The sequence below is a fragment of the Galeopterus variegatus genome, unplaced genomic scaffold, assembly GCF_000696425.1.
Source record: "Galeopterus variegatus unplaced genomic scaffold, G_variegatus-3.0.2 Scaffold1594, whole genome shotgun sequence".
Lineage (NCBI taxonomy): Eukaryota > Metazoa > Chordata > Mammalia > Dermoptera > Cynocephalidae > Galeopterus > Galeopterus variegatus.
The window spans coordinates 365024-380966 of record NW_007727705.1 but is presented as its reverse complement, the minus strand read 5'-3'; the positions used below and the strand labels follow the sequence as shown (position 1 = coordinate 380966).

Here is a 15943-nt window from a genome sequence, read left to right as displayed (position 1 = left end):
AGGAAATGGCGGCGAAGCGGGGCTGGAAGAAACAGGGGAGGAAGAGGCAGGAGGGAGAACAAGCTGACTAGGGCGCCCCTCACCCCGCAGTGGCTGCCCCGGAGACCAGGGCTGTTTACCGGCCGGCTGGCCGGGCAAAGAAGATGGATGGAGCGGAGTTAACTGATGGGATTGGGGAGCAGAGGAAGTTACAGGAGAAGGAGACCTGTGCGGAAGGGGTTCATCTGCAGGGTCAAAATTATGAGAAGTAGAGGGTAGTGGGGGCAGTGAGGATGAAGGGGGTTTGGATGCAAGGAGAACCTGGGAAGGAGAGCAGGTGAGACGGAGAGAGGGATTTTGAGCAAGTAGGTGGAAAGCCTCCACATATGGAATCTCTTTCCACTTTCTCAGGCACTGGCAGTAATTAACAAGGTTCTGGAGAATGTAGCAGAGGAAGTTACAGGAGAAGGAGACCTGTGCGGAGGGGGTTAGATGGTGGAGGCGTGGAGGATAGAGGGGGTTTAGAACCTGAGAGGGGGAACAGGTGAGGGCAAGTAGGTGGAAAGAGGAAGGGAATCTCCTTCCATTTTCTCTGGCGCTGGCAGTAATTAAATAGGTCCCAGAGAATGTCGGGATCAAGTGTACCCTCAGGGGGCCACTTATTTTGGTTATCTAAGGGATAATAAGGCCAATTTTTTGTGCAAAATTTAGTGAGGAGTTTGGGTTTAATGTCAGGCTTGAGGGACAGGGTGGTAAGGTTGTTTAAGAGACATTGTAAGGGCGAATCACCCCGGAGGGAGGAGGCAGAAGCTCCTATTCCAAAGAGGATTAGAGAGAGAAAAGTTTTAAAAGGAGGAGGATTAGTATGAGCCCTCCAGCTGGATGAGAAGGACGGAGCTCAGAGGGCGTCCCCAATGAGTCGTGCCGTTCCCAGGAGGTGGGTATGAACCCAGGAAGGAAGGGGGTGTAGGTCGTCACCTAGACCCTCGTTTCCCGGAGGCAACTGTGCCAGAAGCCGAAGGGACCTAGCGCGCTAGGGTTTACTGGACGGCGGGGGTCCTGGACCCGGTAGGAGGAAGGTTAGATGGGTTCAAGGCTGAACCCAGGAAGGAGGAAGGTTAAAAGGAGTGAGAGAAAGAGAGAGGGAGGAATGGGAGGTTCAGTCTCCGGGGCCGGGAACGTGTCAATGCCAGGGCTGGGAGAATGTGATTAGGGTGACGGTTTAAATAATCTACAAGCCTGACAAAAGGAAAAGGGGGCTTACCTAACAGATGAGCCGGTGGTGGGTGAAGGAAGCCAGAGCCGGAGAAAATGGACGGGGGCGGACCGTCAATCCCGGGGGGTCGCGGAGGAGTCCAAGGAGTTCCGAGGAAGGAGTCCCCTGGTGCAGGGTGAACTCCTTCCCGGGTTTCGGCACCATATGAAGGGATGCACAGACGAAGGAATCATGCGAGACCCGGGCTAACAGTTCGCCAGAGAAGTTCCGCTTTATTCAAGGACTGCACGTACATTTATAGGGTGCTGTGCTCTGGAACGGGAGAGAGAGTGGACGGGGTGGTAACTGATTGGACGGGGCTGGGCAGGAGGTGAGCCTTGACCTGTGACTGGCTGAGGTTTGGCGCGGGTGGGCTTGTGTTGGCGCCAGCGGGCTTGTTTAATGCGGAGAAGAACCAGGCAGGGCGCCATATTGCCGGGGTGTGTCCCTGTTCAGGCACCCATGGGGTCCCTACAATCTTTACCACTGCCTAAGGAAAATAATTACAAGGGCATTGGCTACATTGTGTGGCTGTCTTACCTAAAATATGTTCTTGTAACACAAAGCAAGAAGTTAGTATTTTATCTCTGCTTACCCAAGTAAACACATGGATAGCTAATTCCTAATTACCCAAAAGCAAGGCTGAGTCATATGTTGATGACACATTGTCTTCTACCAATTAGCTCCTTCTTACCATCCCCAGACCCATTATCTTTGTCTTCACAACAGCCTTCTCCTTCTGACCCACAATTCACAAGGTCTATAGGAAGAAAATTTATATTTATTTAGTCAATCATCCATTCATTCAAGAAATAGTCAGCGAGTACCTACTATAGGAGAGATACTCTTCAGAACACTCAAAACAGGGTGAAAACTCAATTCTAGCTGCCTGTCACTGTTGCAACAATTATAGAACATTTTGTAGTCTACAAAGTGTATTCCTTCGTGTTACCTCCTCTGATGTATTAAATTCCTCACCACTTACAACTCTCAAAGAGGACAAGGCTAATTCCACCCATCCATCTCTAGGTTGGTAGGATTTGTTTTCCTGACTTCAGCACAATTTAATGATGATTATTGTGTCCCTGAATTATTCCAAATGAAAAGAAGGATAGTGACATCTCAGCAAAGAGAGAGGCCTAGTAGAAGTTTCATATTGATAAGTGGTCATAAATGCAGGCGATGATGCCATTGTAAAAGCACCATTTATAAATAATACAGTGCACTTGAAAACTAAGTGCACCTCTCAATAATAGAAGTGGTGCAAGCTGACAGACAAATAAATGACCAGTGTGTTGTGATAACACGTGCTTTGTAAATACCTCCTTCCATAATATTAAGCCTGGGTGAAAAATGGGGGAAAAAACTACACTCATATGTGTCTTTCTCTAGCTCCTGAGTACTTCTCAGAATTTTCCTCACAAGGTGGCCAGACAGTTTTATGCTCCAGGCCTTAGAACAATGTTCAAATGTCCTTAGGTGGACATGCTAAATTATTGAAAAGACTAGGCAAACGATAATACTAAATATTTTATTTGTAGAAAGAAAAGTATTTTGAATACATGGCAATATTTTCTAAAAATAGGTGAATTCTAGAAGCTGCAGGGCTAAAAACTTAAAATATTCAAAGGAGAGTGTAAATTTCTCACATTTAAAATGTGGGCCTTAGCATTGTACTTGCTAAAATGTGATTGTGTATTTTCATATGCAAAAAATAATGTGAACGCATTTGATACGGGTCACTGCATGATCGCGGTCATTTGAAACTTGTTCCTCAGAGGTTATATCTAAAGGTCAAGAAATTTAAGATCTAGTTTTGTTTTTAAGTCCAGAGTGAAGTTAACAAATGTTGAAAGCTATTAATTTTAGCGATGATGGAAAAATGATGAGAAAGAATGAGAATGCCCAGTTTCCTACGACTTCAAAGAATCCATAGACATAACTTCATTCGTCTAAGAAAACAGCACTACTAATTATATTATATCTATTATATATAATTACATTATTATATATAATAAACTAATTTCTTGGTTGTCTGTTTTATGGAAAGAGAACTCAGGTCTTGGGAGAGTTGTATGAAAGTGGAAAAACCAGAAAGAGACTAGTAGATCTAACTCTTTGGCCTGGATTATACCCTCATTGTAACCTGCCATACATTTGCCTCCTGGTCTAACTGGTTCAGGGGATTGTGAGCTCCTAGACAGTGGGAATGTATCTGTTTCTTCTCCCCCATTTTCCCTGGTTTCACGACTCACTCTCGATCTTCTTTCTACCTCTTTGGTCACTTTTCAGTCTTTCCGTAGGCTTTTCTTCTACTAGATACCTCCCAAGTCCTGCAGTTATTGGTACCTTCTTGGCTCTTTTTTTCTTTTGATGCTATTCATCCCCCTGGGTAAATTTTCCTTTCCTATGTCCACCTACTAACCAAATTGCAGATGTGTTTGAACTCTTAATTTCCAGTACCAACCTCTCTCCTGAACTCCAAACCTATGTGTCCAGCTGCCTACTGGGTAGTTCTAAATGGGTGTTTTTTAAGTACCATGAGTTCAGCATGTCCAAAGCCGAGCTCCTCATCTTCCCCAGAGATCTGCTCTTCTTTGTCTTTCCCCAGTCAGTGGCTGTCATATCCATCTACTCAAATGTTGGGACCAGAAAACTGAGACTCATCCAAGATTCCTTTCTCTTCCTCAGCCCCTACATCCCAACAATCACATCCTGACCATCGGCCCTGGAAACCGTCTCAGATCTACCTTTGCTTTTCCATTCCTACTGCTGTCACCTTTTTTTCAAGTTTTTTTTTTTTTTTTGTCCTTTTTGAGACTGGTGGCACCGCGCTCAGCCAGTGAGCGCTGTGAGCGCACCGGTCGTCCCTATATAGGATCCGAACCCGTGGCGGGAGCACCACTGCGCTCCCAGCCCCGCACCCTCCCGAGTGCGCCACGGGCTTGGCCCTTTTTCAAGTTATAATCACTTCTTTTATGGACAGACACCAGCCTTCTCTCCAGGTCTCCCTGACTTCCAGACACAGGCCTTGGCCATCCATTCACCACAATTCACCCAAAGCAGCTCTCTATGTCAATTCTCTGTTAAACTTCAGTGGTTTCCTATCCAGACTATAGTCCCTTTCTACCTAAACTTCTTTATTCTATACCAATCTCACACATCTATAATCCTTCCTCGCTGCATCTTATGCTCCAAAAATACCAAACTCTTTGTAACTTTCCCAAATATGCCAGGTCTCCCTGCCTTTGCATGTTCTATTCTCTCTGCCCTACCCTGATGCCTACCTGGCAATGCCTACAAGCCTAGTCCTAGTTCAAATCCTGGTTCAAGAACTCCCTCCTCTGTGGAAGTCTTCCCTGACTCCCCAAGACAGGCTTTGTCCTTCCTTCTCCGTACCCATTGCACCTTGGAAGAAAGTACTTTTAGTCTCAAAATTCTTTCTCTTGAACATCAGAATCTGGCTTTTAGGATCAGAAACTGAAATCCCAATGAATTCAGGACAGTAAGGCATTTCTATCATCAATAAATTTGGAGGACTATGTGCACATGTGAGAGTGACTTTTTCCTACTCTAGAGGAGGTCAAGATCCTCCAGACGGGGTGAGGAGAAGAGCAATTCGATTCCGACGAGTGCCCTGCTCCACACCAAGCCTGGAGGTGGAGTGAGGGCAAACGACAGAAACTCCAGGTTAGCTGGGGGCTCCCAGGGTTGGGGGAATCTGTTTCTAAACATCAGTTACATAGAGTCTTACTGCCTCCAGCACGGAATGATCATAGGGTATAAATAGTGGAAGATGTGTTGAAGCCAAGAGCACCCGAGATGGCCACCTCCTTACCTATGGCCTTAGAGTCAGCTGACCAAGCAGCCAAATACATGCCATTCCCTGGGAGGGATGTGAAGGTAACTTCAGGAGCAGATGAGCTCAAGAAAGACATGACTAGGAGGAAGGAGCATAGCAGCAGAGAATCACCTGGACCTTCTGACCAGCGATCTGTTGAGAAAATAAACACGTCAGAAGATTCCAGTGGGAAAGATGAAAAACAAACAAGGACCAAACAGAATGGGCCCAGAGCCCTAGACACCAACCAGTCTCCCCACTCCTCCTCAGAATTCGTTGATGGAGCCCTCAGAACTGAGATGCAACCCCAGGTGGAGAGGAGAGAGACAAGAGTTTGGTTGGCAGGGAAAGCCCTATCGGCTAAAATTACATTTCTGCCACTATGCAGAATGGGAGCTTAAGTTAAAAATCAAGTTTACTGACAGCAAAAATTAGAAAAGCTTTGTTTCTTGCATATGCAAGTAAGTATATTAAAATTTGTTCAGGCTACAAAAGTTTTTACCTGTTCACATGACTTTCTACCCACTAGACTACAAACTCCTTGTGGTAGGGACCGTGTCCTTTCATCTCTGACTCCCCATCACCTATCCTAGGGCCTAAATGCAGAGTCACAATATATGTTCAGTGGATTCATCCATCTAATGTCCATCCAAGCATGACATGTCCAATGCAACAAACAACCTGGGTGGGGTAAACTACTCCATGTGCACAGTCCATTTAGCCAGGGCTTTTGTGTGTTTGAGGCACAGAAGAGGAGATAGTGGGGGCAGTGGAGAGGCAGCCTGTGGGAAATCCCAGTAGACATCTTTGTTTAGTCACCCCTGGAAATTATAAGGTTATTAGATTACAGAGAACTCCTTTGGAGGCTGAGGAATCAGTGCAGGCTGTAACCCAAAACAAGTAGTCATTTTTGCTCCCAAACCTACAGAGATGGTTTAGTGTAGGTGGATTCTACCTTTGTCTCCATGGTGTGATCTTAGAGACCCAAGCAGCTCCCTGCAAATCCTCCTCTTCTGCTGCTGCTGGGTGACGCCTGGTATTCCACTGTCAATACTCCCTCCTTTCCTTCAACCTGAGGTTTCATTCTTCGCTAAAATGGAAGCACTTTGGGAAAAAGAAATACTTTGAATTGCTATCAACCTTTTATCCCTTGTAGTGACCAAAAAAGCTGTTTTTAAAAATAAGAGTTAGTTGGATGGAGAAGTAGAGAGTATCAGGTACCTGGAGGTTGGGAAAGGGCCTTCCTGAGTAGAGAAAAGAAACAGAATAGAAAAGCCTGTGGTGCAGATTCTTTATGGACTTCTCAGTTCTGTCTAGTGCCTACTGAATCTGTGCAAGTACAGCACATGGATTGGGATCTGGGAGGAATTCAAGAAAGAGAACAGAGCTGCTTCCACTCCCTCTCCCCTACCTTGCATTAGTCATTTGTGCTATGGAAATTGTCCTGGCCTGCTTGGCAGCAGTTTTCTGTCTGAAGAAAGAATTGGTGCTTTTCTAAGAAAGAAGAGAGCTGAGATGGACTACAGCAGAAATAAACCCTGGGGCATGCACCAACTCACCAAATTGATTCTGGGCTTGTGATGCAGAGAACTATGTAATTATGAGACCATAATGCATATAAGTTGTCTTGAAAAAATTAGACACATAAGCCTAACTGCCAGGAGCAATGAGATAAGATACACTTTTTGGAGCCAAATGGATTACATGGAGGCTAGTATCTTGGACGCTTGATGGCTCTGGCAAAGCTGTGGCGGGCAGGATCTGAAGGTGTGTCCAAGAGTTTTCTGAAAAGATTGACTGCCAAGCAGTCTTTTCTTATTTAATTGGATCTTCTTAAGCAGGGTGAAGAGGATCTGTTCCTAAGTTCATCTCAGCTGTGTTTCTGCCCAAGTTATTGATCAAGTTATGGGCACACCGTGTAGCTTAGAAACTATTATGTAGTCATTGTCTTAGTCCATTCAGGCTGAGATATATGTGCATATATATTTATATAGTATAACAAAATACCATAAATTGAGTAGCTTATAAACAACAGAAATGTATTTCTCACAGTTCTGGAGTCTGGGAAGTCCTAAACCAAGGCCCAGCAGCTTCCATGTGTGCTGAGAGCCCACTCTGGTTCGTAGATGGCAGTAACTGGCTTCCTTCTGTCTGTGTCCTTACGTGGCAGAAGGGGTTATTAAGCTCTCTGGGGTCTCTTTTATAAGAGGACCGACTCTATTTATAAGAGCTCCACCCTCATGACCTAAAGGCCCCACCTCCTAATATCATCACCTTGAGGGTTAGGATTTCAACATATGAATGGGGTGGGGGGCAGGGCACGGGGCAAAAATATTCAGACCATAGCAGTCATTCATTGTAACTTAGGTATATTTGTAAACTTAGCACCCCAAAATGGAATGGAGTCAGGAAGAAGATTTAAGTGATGTAGCTTTCTACTTCTGCTTCCTCTTTGATCTTCATCCTTTCTGCCAAATGGCTGTGCCAGCTTCTCAGCCTCTCGGTTGGCATCAAGAAGGCAGCTGTGTACCAAAAGCCAAGGAAATGCTTGTTGATTCTACATCAAGGAAAAAACTCAATCACTAGTTCATCTCAATATAAGGTTAGCAGGACCTCAGTGCTAGAGCTTGAAAATCAGTGGGTAAATATGTCTCCAGGGAGTCTCCTTATAGCTTTCACAGGGAAAGAAGCTGGACAGTGTGAAATGTCTCTTCACTGCCCTTGAGACAACTGCAATTACAAGAATAAATAGGCGTGCAAGAGTGAATCCACACTAACATCTAGACCAAAAAAAAAAAAAAAATTGAAAAGAAATCAAGAGTCCTTTGCAGTGCTGGGATTGCATCTTAGAATCAAGATAAAGAAAAATATCAATAATACACCAAGAATTGCAATCTTTAAATGTGTCATGTGCATGTTTAATAAGTGAGAGTTTTTCCTTTTTTTTTTTCCCCCTGGTACCTTGAAATGTTTAGCTGTTTCCTCCTTTGCTTGAGTTTAAGTGGTAACTCTTACAAAGTAGTCACCAAAAATTTCTTTATTATCTTTAAACTGGGATTTGATTTATAAACATTTTCATTTAAGCAACACACTGGGGATATTTTCCAAGTGAGGGAATGCAAATTGTCCTTATAAGGAAGGTAGGAAGGAAATGAAGTGTGAGAAGTAAGCCTCCCCTCCTCCCCCTCACTCGTAGTCCTTGTTTACAAGTTGTCCATCCACCCCTATCCCTCTCCCTTCTCTGCTCCTCTCTTTCTTCTAAAATTATCCTGAGATCATCTGGTCAAGTTCCCTTTAGGGTGAAAGCACTTTTGCAGTGAAGGAATGTCCCCAGCGGTCACTCCTTATGGTCTCTGCTCCTCAGGAAATGGATCTTCTAAAATTATCCTGAGATCATCTGGTCAAGTTCCCTTTAGGGTGAAAGCACATTTGCAGTGAAGGAATGTCCCCAGCGGTCACTCCTTATGGTCTCTGCTCCTCAGGAAATGGATGCAGGTGGGATGCCACTGAGCTAGCTTCCTTTCTCCAGCCTTCCTGTTTTACTGCCTCTGTCCCTGCCTGGGGACACCCAGAGACCAGGGAATCTCTGCTATCCCTTCCTCATTCCTACAGGTAACAGAGAGAGGTAAATGTCTACCTACAGCCATTTTCCCTGTTACAGACAGAATGTTTGTCCTCCTCAAATCTATATATTGAAATCCTAACCCCTAATGTGATGGTATTTGGAGGTGGGGCCTCTGGGAGGTGATCAGGGTTAGATGAGGTCATGATGGGATTAATGTTCTTACAAAAAGAGGAGGAGATAGGGGCTTACTCTCTCTGCTCTCCACCACATGAGGACTCAGCAAGAAGATGGCCATCCACAAACCAGAATGGGGATGCTCACTAGACACCGGATCTGCCAGCTCCTTGATCTTGGACTTCCCAGCCTCCATAAACGTGAGAAATAAATTTCTGTTTAAGCCACCCAGTCTATGGTAATTAGTTATAGCAGCCCAAACTAAGACTTGCTCCTTTTTCCTTACAATAAAACCTCTATTTTATTGCAGATGTTAATATGTTCAGTTATAAAACTACTTTTCCCAGCCTCCTGGGTGGAAAGGAGTGGGCAAGCAGCAAAATTTTGGCTGATAAGTTGGAAGTGGGAGTTGTTGAGTGGGACATCTCTAAAGCTCCTTAAAGCGGGGAATGGCTCACCTGGCAGGCCCCTACCTATGTACACTGAGCACAAACATGCTTACATATGGGGAAACACCACTGTGTATATCACAAGAACATATATATATATATATATCCAAGAGTACACCTCAAGCATGTCAGAGTGGGGTGCCTGCATGGGGCAGGCATGGGAATGGGTGGCTGGTGTGGATGAGGAAATGCAAATTTAAAAAAAGAGAAGGGCCCTGCACAGACTGTTGATGAGAATGTGTTCTGAAGGAGGTGTTTTGACTAACTCAAGTCTCTGTACCTTATGTCCTAGAGAAAAAGGAGAGGGGGTTGGGTGGGGGTGGGGAGAGACAGAGAAGAGCCAGCACAAAATTACTGTCGATAATCGTATGAAATTCTGCAGTGTGACACATGGGAAACATTCATCTGGCATCAACTGACTCACGAAACCATCACGACTGTCCTAACTTCAAATCTTCCCAGTCTTTCGGGGTCTGACTTCTCTCCCGAGAGCTCTCAAGCGTGCGGTGGAGTGGCAGCCACTGCTCTGTGTATGACCAGGAGGCGAATTCTCTGCTTCCAGCGCTATTCCCTGAAGACATGAATGAGAACCCTGAGCTGTCCTGCAGGAAGGGTTCCTGAGGGTGACCAGCCCTCAGGTCTCAAATCCAAACACTGCACTCCCTTCCCTGATACTCTGTCCTAGCCTCGGGCCCCACCCAGCTCCAGAGTCTTGATCTGTCTTTACACAGCTGTCCCTTTTAGTTTCCTGTTTAGGTTCTGTTTTCCATGGGGAGAGATTGCCGGCTGCCTTCTTCCTCTAAGCAGAGGTGCATAAAATTAAATGTTACACAAAATCTCTGTGATGTGAAAGAGGTTTTTCACTGAAGAGTGTCATGATAGAACCCTAAAGGAGGAGTGTGGTCAGCTGTGACATTGATGATCCCCGATGAGCCATGTCCCCTTGTGTAGACCCTCCCCTGGAATTTTGAAGGACCTATGACCTGCTCTAATCAGTAGAAGGAGACAGAGGTGATGCAGTGCCAGCTTGGGGCCGAGGACTAGGAAGGTCTGAAGCTGCTGCTTTGGCCACTAGAGACTTGCAGGAAGGTGACTACCCTGAGTCCCCGGGCTGTGAGGAAGCCCACACTAGATTTAGTATACGGTGCTAGATAACCAGACCAAAGAGCTACTATACTGCATTGTATTTAGAGTTTGGAAAGAGGAAAATTTAGGACCAGCCAGTTAGCTCACTTGGTTAGAGTGTGTTGCTGATAACACCAAGGCTCAGGGATCAGATCCCTATATCAGCCAGCTGCCAGGAAAAAAAAGAAATAGAAAAATCTAGGGCAAAAGGCAGTGTTTCTTCACACAGGGAAGGAAAGCCGTTGTTCAACAGACGTCTTCCAACCCCTGCGTAAGAGAATGCGTAACACTGCAGAACATGGTTTGATCCCAACCTCATCTCCCCACACTTCTCTTCCTCTGCCCCCTTCTCTCGCTCACTTCCTCCTCCTTTTCATGTGCCAGTCCTTGTCCCCTGGACTTGCCATCTGCTTCTTCCCGCCCCTGTGGTTTGCCTGGGCTGTGCCATCCACCTGCAATGCTCTTCCCTTCATCTGTGTGTATTGAAAGACCTCCAGTTTTTCTGAACCACCATCCATGAACACCCCAGCCCTCTTCTCTGAACTCCATCCCCACAGCAGCGCTAGCGTGGACAACTGATTTGGCCAATAGCCATTTTGTAACATCATTCCTCTTATTGTCTCAAACTAATTCAACTTTATACTGGTTTGTTTCTTGTTCCCTGAATCAGATTGTGGCTTATCAAGGTCAGGAACATGTGTGTGTCATCCACTCAACAGAAAGTCAGTAAATATCTATGGATTTCAGCTATAGTTACCAGTTCTCTTCAAACCAAGTGGCCAAATAGATTTGCTTGAAAAAGACTCCATTTCCTGTCAAAATGGTTGTAAGGACTTTCAACTTTTGCCTGAGACTGACGGGTTCCTGGGAAGCAGGAGTTTCACTTTTAAAACTGGGAAGGTCTCACACAAACTGGGATAAGTCGACGGCCCTACTATAAGGTTATTGCCACATCTGATTCTCATGGTGCCCCACCCAGAGTTTCAAACAGCAGAATAATTGCTCAATTCTATTTTCACATAAATTGCTCCTGCACCCTATAAAGTTCAAATAGGTGGTCTCCTAAACAAGTTTCACTATCATTTAAACATGATAGAAAAGTTTTTGAAAACCATTTATGGTAATTATACGTTACCATCATGGAGGTTGTTTTCATAGCAGCAGCCACAAAGAGGAAGGATAAACACTCGCTGGATTCTCTCCAGCGTGGGTCTGCGGAGGGAAGCTGGAGGTGGTGACCACATGCTGTCCAGCCCCAGGAGTCTACTGAGTTCCATCCTGCAGCAGAGAAAGTCCAGCACTCCCCTCGTCCCTATCTCCTGTAGAGCATTTATTACATCATATTGAAATTTACTTCTTCAAGTGTCACTCTTTACCTCCCAGGACTGAGTGTCTCAGACAAGGACTGCTGTATTCATATGACAAAATTCATAAAACACATACGATGTGCCAAATAGTGTTCTCTGCTTTTTACAAATGTTAACTCATTTAATTCTCATATAACCTTTATTAGAGACGTGCAATTATTCCCATTTTATAGATGAGAAAACTGAGGCACAAAATAGGTAAGCAGAGATTGGACAAGGGGCATAAAGAATAAGTATGATTTGTAACAATATATGTGCTAGTAATATTGATTTGATCAACATATCTCAATGTTGAACCTCAAAAATATGTATAATCAATTTTGATTCAATAAAAATTTAAAAATAATAAATAAATAAATAAAAATAGATAAGCAATTTGCTAAGCTAGAATGTGGCAGAGTTGGAATTTGAATCCAGATAATTTGGTTCCAGAATGTGTTTTAATTACTACATAATCCTGCCTAGTCCTTACGTATTATATACACAGTGCCTAGCACCATCCTTGGCATGAGGTAGGTGCTCAATAAATATTTATTAAAGAAGAAATAAGTGAATGATTCCCATTTGCACAACAATTATATGCCAGGGTATTCTTGGGGAGTTCTAATTAAAAACACTCTGTCATGTTTTCAAAACATTCATTAACCATGCATGAGATGATGCATCTAGATTTTGGGGTCAGAAACTGTGGCACTGTTCCCATCAGATTATCAATTCCATATACACTGACTCTGTGTTGAACAAGCACCCTTCAAATAGTTCTCAGTCCAATAACCTTAAATGGGGTACCCTGGATAATAGCTGTCAAATACCAGACATTGGAAAAATGTCAGGTGTTCTTAGATCTTATGTATAATATGATCAAGTTTGAAGTTAGAAAAGTCTGAAAAATACCCATTATATGTGGTTTTGTGAGGGTTTGAGTCAAACAAAAGATTCGAGGGAAGGCAGAAGAAAAATTCTTTTTAGATCTGTTTTTATTAGATGTAAAAACCCTTGAAAATCTTAGAAGAGTTGTATATAGAGACCTGTTATGAGCTGACTTGTATCCCCCAAAAATTCATACTTTGAATTTGTAAGCCCCAGTACCTTGGAATGTGACTGTATTTGGAGGTAGGGTCTTTAAAGAGCTTTTAATTAAGTTAGAATGAGGTCATTAAGGTGTTCTCTAATACAGTATGACTGGTGTCCTTATGAGAAGAGGAAATTTGGATACAGAGAGGTGCAGAGGGAAGACCATATGAAGACACAGAGAGGAGACAGTCCACTATAAGCCAGGAGAGACCTAAGAAGAAACCAACCCTGTAGACACCTTGATTTTGAATGTCCAGACTCCAGAACTGTGAGAAAATAAATTTCTGTTGTTTAACCCATCCAGTCTGTGGTATTTTGTTATGGCAGCCCTAGCAAACTAATACAGGGCCCTAGCCAGGAATGTACCTCATTAGGATACTATCTTATGAAAGGGGCTGCTTATCATGTGTTATAATCTCGTCTCCAGAATCTTTTCAGCTAAGGACTCCCTAGTCCAGAAAACTTTCTACCACAGCAGTTCTCAAAGTGTGTTCCCTGACCAGCATCTCCAAGGAACTTATTAAAAATACAAATTATTGAGCCCACCCTATACATACTGAATCAGAAACTCTGAAGGTAGGGCTCAGAAATCTGTGTTTTAACAAGCCCTCCAAACAAACAAACAAAAACAACAACAAAAAAACCCCAAGCCCTCCAGATGATTCTGCTGCTGGCTAGAATTTAAGAACAACTGATTTACAACAATAGCTAAATTTGGTTCGTTTTTCAACTCGACTTTATTAAAAGAGAGAGAGACGATATGAGAAGAGGTGAACTGATATTGTGAAATGAACCAAATACAAGATTGTTAAATGAGTAACTTAAACAAACATATACCACCCATATATGACAGGTGTACCCCAAGTTCCAAGAGTCTCGCATATAATCAGAGGCTACAGCATAGTTGACCATCTGTTCCACTGAGCCCTGTTACTTCATGCCACCAACTAAGGGGCAAGGAGGTCCCAAGACAGAGCTGGTGGCTCCTAGTAACACCATTCTTACTTTCCTGTACACCATGGCCTTCCTCCTCCAAGCCAGAGTGGCCAAGACCAGCCACACCTAAAAAACTCCAGTCTCATTTCCCACTGCTCAGGCCAGCTGGCTCTACTAGAAGGTCCTACTGTCTCTCCTTCCAGTGCAGCTGTCTTTAAGGGCCACCGTCCGTAGGCCAGCTTCTACACGTTGGAACTGCAACTCTGGACTGGTTCCACTTCTTTCCCACAGGGTTTCTGGACCCCATGTGAAGCAAGGGAAATATTTGAACATCTTTGTTACTTAGTATCCCTGAACATGGCAAAACCATTTAAAAGTTCTCAGAATATTCTCTAACCGTTGGGAAGCTGATCTGCTCAGACTTCATAGAGGTGTTTTAGAGACTGGTGTTGCCTAACCTCACATGCCAGCCTCAACTGACCTGACCTAAATGATCTATCAGACATATCCATCCATTCATCCATCTATGCATCCATCCCAAAACACGGGATACATGTGTATCCTGGTGATTTACAACTTTCCTGGAATAAGGGAGAATAACTTTTTTAAATAAAAATTTATAAATGTGTCTGAGTATTAAAAAACACAAAGACTATAAAATATGACTCCAGCACCCAATCTGTCCCCACCAAGAAATAGGTGAAACCTTAGTTAGGTGAAGCTAATGTAAACATTTCTGCATTGGTCCAATATGAACCCACCCCTTTTATGTCAACTCAGCGTGCATTTTTTGCTAGTATTCTTCAGTGTCTACATCAGTCTTCTTTGGAAGGAGCAGTTCAAGACTTATGCTCAGCACTGAAAATTTTGTCTCTCCGCAGTAGGTCAAATATCAGACCAAGAATAGAAATGACTACCTCTTGAGCCTGGAGCTGCCACCACGGGGAGAGCACCAGGTCACCACATCCAGAGGGGCTCAGAAGAGGGAGCAGGCGTCGCCTCCACCGCAGCAGCCGCACCCACCGTGCAGAGGGAGCATCAGGTTGGTGGTGGTGGGCGATGGGGCTGTGGGCCCGATGTACCTGCTCTTCTGCTACACAAGCAACGCCTTCCCTGAGGAGTGCATCCTCACAGTGTTCCACAATCACAGCGCTCAGAGCGCAGCTGATGGGCACGCAGTGCATCTGAACCTGTGGGACACCGCGGGCCAGGAGGGTACAACCGCCTCCCCACACTCTCCAACCCCCAAACCGACGTCTTTGTCATCTGCTTCTCCAGTGCCAACCCACCCTCCTACGAGAACGTGCAGCACAAGTGGCATCCAGAGGTGTGCCGCCACTGCCCTGATGCACACATCCTCCTGGTGGGCACCAAGGAGGACAGCTTGGAGGCTGTCCCTGCCCCCCACCAGTTGTGTCTCAGCACCTTGTCTTCACCCAGCTGTGCCTTAAAAATTAATTCTGGCACTAATTCCCTTCTTAAAGGGAATGCCTTTTTCCCTTTAAGAAGACCTGTAGGGAGAGGGGCTTTGTGTCCTGCACCGCTCTGCTTGGAAGCACCAGATATTTTCACGAGCTCACTCAGGCCAAGGTTGGACCCCTCTCCAAGAGGCCGTCCCAGGGCCTCTTCGCATTTCCCTACTGATCATTCGCATAGATGTTGCTGCCTATTGTGGTGCCTCCTCTCAGGTTAAGGGCTTCCCACTGTCCCTAACCTCTGCCCTCCCTATTCTTGGAATTTCCTCCCTCCCCCTAAAGACAATCACTCCCTTCCCCAAGGAAGGAACCACAGAATCCTGAGGAGATGAGTGTGCCCTAACCTGCCCCTGTGTGCCCAGGCCTTGTGCATCCACTGATTGACTTAGTCCCCCTGCTGCTGGGGACCCTTCCTGCCCACCCCCCATCAGCATCAATAAAACCTCCTGTCTTCAGTGGTGGGAGGGGTAAAAAGAATTAATCATATCTCCACAGCTGTAACTACTGCCTGTTACCTATTAGGGTTTTGTCACTTTCAGGGTGCTTTCTATAAAGTGCCAGCTGTAGCTGCCACTCTCTTAAAAAAGACTTCTTTCTGTCTGTATGATTTTTGCTCTGCTTTTATATGAGGGCAGTCATGTAAACCGACTTTTAGGTAGGAAGAGAACAAATTCCAGATAATTCTTGAAGCAACACCAAAGTA

General features: G+C 44.7%; 1 protein-coding gene across 1 annotated transcript; it reads left to right on the top strand.

Annotated features, from left to right (window-relative positions):
* The first annotated feature begins 5056 nt into the window (after positions 1 to 5056).
* Positions 5057 to 15409, top strand: LOC103594632. The gene is given in 4 exon segments (XM_008577873.1): positions 5057 to 5386; positions 14650 to 14977; positions 14980 to 15158; positions 15272 to 15409. Coding segments are annotated over 4 exon segments (975 nt in total).
* Positions 15410 to 15943: the final 534 nt, after the last annotated feature.